General features: G+C 31.8%; 1 protein-coding gene across 1 annotated transcript in view; it reads right to left on the bottom strand.

Annotated features, from left to right (window-relative positions):
• Nucleotides 1–203: 203 nt before the first annotated feature.
• The window catches only part of LOC106473297 (target of rapamycin complex 2 subunit MAPKAP1-like), a 36,566-nt gene continuing 30,360 nt past the window's right edge, over nt 204–6,409 (bottom strand). The window contains exons 5-9 of the mRNA XM_013933981.2: nt 5,143–5,243; nt 4,393–4,500; nt 3,052–3,183; nt 1,546–1,680; nt 204–666 (exon numbers count right to left, since the gene is read on the bottom strand). Of these exons, the coding sequence (XP_013789435.1) occupies nt 461–666; nt 1,546–1,680; nt 3,052–3,183; nt 4,393–4,500; nt 5,143–5,243 (682 nt within the window). The 3' untranslated portion in view covers nt 204–460. The remainder of the gene's footprint in view (nt 667–1,545; nt 1,681–3,051; nt 3,184–4,392; nt 4,501–5,142; nt 5,244–6,409) is intronic.

Here is a 6,409-nt window from a genome sequence, read left to right as displayed (position 1 = left end):
GATAACATGAACTGATTCTTGTGTAAGTCACATGAACATGATAACATGAACTGATTCTGGTGTAAGTCACATGATAATATGAACTGATTCTGGTGTAAGTCACATGGACATGATAACATGAACTGATTCTAGTATAAGTCACATAAACATGATAACATGAACTGATTCTGGTGTAGGTCACATGAACATGTTAACCACACTTCTTCAAAACAAATGTTTAATTTATTTATGAATGAAAACACTTTAAGGGATAGTTTTTCTATACAACGTAAGCTACTCTTTTTAACAATCATCCACTTCAACTTCAACAATGAAGGCTTCAACACGAACTGCTTCCTTACATAACATTTCTCCAGCACGAGTGAAAACTGTGTGGAAAAAGTGCCCCGAGTCCCCTCCAATTGGTTATTACTTTTTTTGAAAATAATAATCTGTCAATATTAAACAATAATTGTTTCTATTATCTCAGAGACTTCTGATGCTTCCGATGAAGTTTTCTCTCTTTCGTAGCTTTGTATTCCTTATACACAGAACTTGAACGCATTTCTAAAATGTATTGAAGCTTTTTTACTATCTCCTGGGCCTTGCGAGCTTCAGTCTCAAACACTTGACTCTTGTAGTCTTGATCCACTTGGTAGACTAACTTAAAAACTCCTAATCCCACACCTGTGTAAAACACAAAAACAATCAAATAAATACCTGTGAGGGTTCGTTTTTCTTCATAGAGTAATTCACATGTTCGAGATATAAATAAAATTACCTTGTAACTTCACTAAATATTAACCTAAAATATATTTACTTTTAAACAGGTAGATGAGTAGTTGTATTATTAAAATAGATAACTGAAAAACTAATGATCGTATTAAATCATTGTACATTTACTAGGTTACACTGACCAATAACACAAACTTGAGTGGGACTAAGATGATCTGTTGTAATTTTGTACATTTACTAGGTTACACTGACCAATAACACAAACCTGAGTGGGACTAAGATGATCTGTTGTAATTTTGTACATTTACTAGATTACACTGACCAATAACACAAACCAAGATGGGACTAAGATGATCTGGTAATTTTGTACATTTACTAGGTTACACTGACCAATAACACAAACCTGAGTGGGACTAAGATGATCTGTTGTAATTTTGTATATTTACTAGGTTACACTGACCAATAACACAAACCTGAGTGGGACTAAGATGATCTGTTGTAATTTTGTACATTTACTAGGTTACACTGACCAATAGCACAGACCTGAGTGGGACTAAGATGATCTGTTGTAATTTTGTACATTTACTAGGTTACACTGACCAATAACACAAACCTGAGTGGGACTAAAACGATTTAGTATTTTTCCGAAGTTACTTGGACCAACTATTAAGAAGCTATGTTACAGTCTAAGAGCTGATTATAGCTTTTAACCGAATATTAAACAGTAAACATACCCCAATACAAATATGTTTATACAATTTTTTAGGGTTAACATTCGAACTGACCATCTCTCTCGTGTTTAATGTATATTACACTAATATAAGCACTTACTACACTTCCTGTTCAACATCTCACATGCTGCAATATGCTCCACATCCAGAGTCACAGCTTTTTGCTGCCAGGTCCAAAACTTTGCTGTCCCTTTATGAGGGACGGGGTTGAGCTCTACTTTCTCACCAGATATACCTAAAGAAAAGGAAGAAAAATTATGGGGGAACACACTTTGAAAGAGAATCATCTGAACTCATTTGGACAAAGTACAACTAATTTAACAGGATTACAAATATTTCATTTTATGAAAGACAAGTTGGATCACAGTTAAAGACCAAGTAAAACCTAAGGTATTTGAAATATCTGTTTAATATTTCAACAGGTACTCATGTTTAGTACCTACACATTTGGACAAAGAATGCAGCTAAAATGTATCGTTTATATTTACTAAAACTCTATTATTTAACTCTTTGTTTTTGGTTGTTGTACTTCAAGACATTTTAGTTAAGATGTGTTGAAAACAAAATCTTGTTCAGTTATATCAATCTTGTACAACCTGATGATGAGGACCTAGTATGTTTGACAGAATTTAAAATTCAAGTATTGTATGTGACATGCTGTTAGATGTTACAAGCTCGAAGGAAATAGTTGTTTTTACCAAAGAAGACAAAAAATAAGGTTGATTTTTTTCACCAAGCTAGAACTGAATGAATTAAATATTCTTTATTTGTTGTGTATTTTTTCAAGATCTTCTTACATAAATCTTTTACTATTCTTGACATTCACTTTTACCAAGAAGATACATTTCCAAATGCATCACAATCCAAACTTTTCACTACTGAAGAGTACGTTATTTACATGCATCACTAGGCCTAACATTCTATAATTTTATCTAATAAAAAGTACATGTCATGACATGCATCACCATGATGCATGTAATAACATGTACTTTTTATTAGATAAAAGTATAGGATGTTAGGCCTGGTGATGCATGACATAACATGTTTTTCAATGGAAGAAAGTACAGAATGTTAGGCCTGGTGATGCATGTCATAACATGTACTTTTGAATGGAAGAAAGTATAGAATGTTAGGCCTAGTGATGCATGACATAACATGTACTTTACAATGGAAGAAAGTATAGAATGTTAGGCCATCTACAAAAAGTAGAGAATAAGAAGCATGGTACATAACGTGTTTTTCAATGGAAGAAAGTACAGAATATTAGGCCTAGTGATGCATGTAATAACATGTACTTTTCAATGGAAGAAAGTATAGAATGTTAGGCCTGGTGATGCATGTTATGACATAACGAAAACATGTATTAACTTGCTTTTGATGTTTTTATTTTTCTAGTTTTTCTAGAGATGTTACATACACATTAAAATAATTATCCTATTATGAGAATATGTTAGGTACGTGTCTTAACATGTCGGAAGTCCCAAAATTTTTTTTTTTTTTTTGCACCTGCTAGACATGCATAAACATATATATCTCATGTTAGGAATTAACTATCTATAGCAGAGCTTCTTGACAATATACTAAACTCCACTCTACACCTACTTACCAAGATGCACTTCCGAGTTCTTGCCAAGCTTGTGGATAGCAGACACGGAATAGGAATGAAAGAGGGGTGCTTCCACTGCAGTCATTTCTTCCTGCCCATTCCAAGTGTCCAACTCATCTTCTGTACTGGACTCTTAAAAAAAAATTATAAAACTTTTTACTAAAATATGTAAAAACAAGTTAAAACTTTTTAGTTAATTTTTGAGTTTTTCAGTTTATTTTATCAGGCATAATGCAGCCTCTTTACTCTGTTTAATACACTTTTCAGTAATCTAGTAAGCAAACATTTTTGGAATAAAACACTTTGGATCAAACTAAAAAAAAGAAAGATATTCTTATAGTCATATATTTTACTCATCAAAACATATGCAGGATCTCTCCAGTCATCACGTCAAATGGAACTTATATTTGTCTGATATACTCCATATGAGGTAACTGACACAGAAATGATTTCAAGTTAACATTAATAAATCATAGGCCATTTTAGTTTTAAAATCTTTCAAAGATAAGTTTAACTATGCTTCTTTCAATTTCATAACTTCAGGTCTTTACAGCAGCTAAAGAGTCAACAGAATTCACGTAACTTTTGATTTCCATAAAAAAAAAACTGAAACCTATACAAAACCTGATTCTACATATTAATATTAATCTTTACTGAATGTTTCTTTTTAAAAAAAAACGTTAGTCTAAGTCTAAAAGACTGAATGTTTTTAACTCTGTTCTTACATTTAACAAAAAACACTTACAGTCACTGCAACAACTATTAACTGAGTTACCTTGACAACCTGAAATCAGAACCACACTGGTGGAAACTAATAAGAAATTCTACGACCTCGTCAGTGAAATTAAAGACCACACTATACCTGTTATACCCAGTGTTCTCAAGGCCTTTCACCCAATACCAGGGCAGATGGGATATGACAGGCCTAGTAGTAGTTTAGGTGCTTTTTGTATCACATCATGAATAATAACTGTTAGGCATAGTCTTACTTCGTAATATCGTAGAAGAGTTAATGTAAAAATCTTATTTATGATAGTAAACATTTTTATGAAATTTTAAATCACAAAAGGTGTTGAAAAAACAACAACAATACTTTCATAATCTATATTTAACACTAATTTTAAAAATAATTGTTGGCTAATAAACAACATTGTTATTTTTAAAAATACACCATATTCATTATAATCTATGTTATATCAAAACCTGTAAAAAAAAAAAACAGATTTTTTCTTCATAATTATTTATTTTGTAGCCAAAAACTGCTATTAAGGATTTTTAGTTTAATCTTGTATTTTAAAACTGAAACTCCATCTACTGGTCACAAATAACAAAAGAACTCACCATCTTCCCAAATAACAGCTAGTTCTAAAGTACCGATATCAGCAAGTTGAGATTGGAGTGAAACTGTTACTCCAGGTTCATGATATTTTTCTACTCGATACTCCAATCCTTTAAGAGAGATTATGAAACATGTCTAAAAGATGAAACATGCTCTTTAAAATGTTTATTCTGTCTCTGCTCATTTTATAACTAAAAACAAAAACGTAAACATTCTTTAAGGCTCGCGTCATGTATGAATAATGCTCAAACAAACAAAGGGATATCCACATGTTCAAATATGTTTATTAAAACAAACTTTCAGGTCCAATACCATAAATGTCACTGGGCTACTGCAGAAGTATATTAATCAATTGCTTTTAGTGTTAGACTCTAATCCATCATTGATCAAAAAATCAGGTATATCTGTACGAAAGTGTTACACAAATTACAGACTAATTATGTATAAAAAAAATCCTATTAGCTAATATATGTACATATAGTACTTGTTTGTTTCCGATATTTTCACACAGCTACACATATCTGCACTAACCATCCTAACTTTAAACTGATAAACATAACCTAGAGAAACGGCAGTTAATTAACAGTTCCCGCCAACTGCTCACAAGTTTGATTAAGTACTGGAATCTGTCTCAATGTGCCAAAGCCGTGATTTTGAAGCAACAGGAATTGAACCATAACTTCTTGGGTTGAGTGTGGTATGCTACATACATATCTTTACTCTTTATTTCAAGCCCTATATTTAGGCCTTACCCGATATACCTTTCCTTTTCTTCAGAGCTTGCTCTATTACTTGTTGCACTGTGATGTTCAAAGTCGTTACCTGAATCTTAGAAAACTGGTCTTCAATGTGGCTGAAAGTTAAAAAAGAATCATCACTCCAACAAGTTCGGCTTACACAGAATTCAAATATGACAGACTCCCAAAATCATTGTGAAAATTTAAACTATAATTTTACAATATTTAGTATGTGATAATTACATTTATTTCAAATTACCTGTATTTTAAGGTCTTTCAAAACCCGTATTTTGGCGTATGCATTAGTGTTTAATATCTTTGCAGTTGAAAACGAATTATGTTAAAATGTTTGACAATTTTCTTCTCATGCGATTAGGTTGGTGTAATTTCAATAAATCCTTTAACGGGAGAATATAGTATTTATCTAAAATCACTGAGGTTTAAAGAAGTAATAATATATGATGAAAACTAATTCAAATATTTGACTGAACACTTAACAAATGTTCTAACAAATGAATTCTGATAAAAAAAGTTACTATGAATAATAACAGATAAACTGATGTGCAAAATGTAAGTTCTGTTCTTTCTCACAACCAGTGTAATCTCAGGTGTAATAAAGTAAAGGATAGAAATGTCAAAAACAGCATTCTTCAATCTTAAAGTTTCTCAGGAGTGATGTAAAAAGTATAAGTGAAGAAGACACTATTAAAATGTTATATACACGGCAATATGGACCCTATCTTATTGTGCACGGCAACATGGACCCTATCTTATTGTACACGGCAATATGGACCCTATCTTACTGAAATGTAAAATCTTTCTTACTAAAATGTAAACCCTCTCTTACCGAAATGTAAACCCTATCTTACTGAAGTGTAAACCCTATCTTACTGAAATGTAAACCCTATCTTATTGAAATGTAAACCCTATCTTACTAAAATATAAACCCTATCTTATTGAAATGTAAACCCTATCTTACTGAAATGTAAACCCTCTCTTACTAAAATGTAAACCCTATCTTACTGAAATGTAAACCGTATCTTACTGAAATGTAAACCCTATCTTACTGAAATGTAAACCCTATCCTACTGAAATGTAAACCCTATCCTACTGAAATGTAAACCATCTCTTACTAAAATGTAAACCCTATCTTACTAAAATGTAAACCATCTCTTACTGAAATGTAAACCCTATCTTACTGAAATGTAAACCCTATCTTACTAACATGTAAACCCTATCTTACTGAAATGTAAACCCTCTCTTACTGAAATGTAAACCCTCT

The sequence above is a fragment of the Limulus polyphemus genome, unplaced genomic scaffold (genome assembly GCF_000517525.1).
Source record: "Limulus polyphemus unplaced genomic scaffold, Limulus_polyphemus-2.1.2 Scaffold6053, whole genome shotgun sequence".
Taxonomy (NCBI): Eukaryota; Metazoa; Arthropoda; class Merostomata; order Xiphosura; family Limulidae; genus Limulus; species Limulus polyphemus.
The sequence above is the reverse complement of the archived record's forward strand: the minus strand, read 5'-3'. Positions and strand labels throughout refer to the sequence as shown.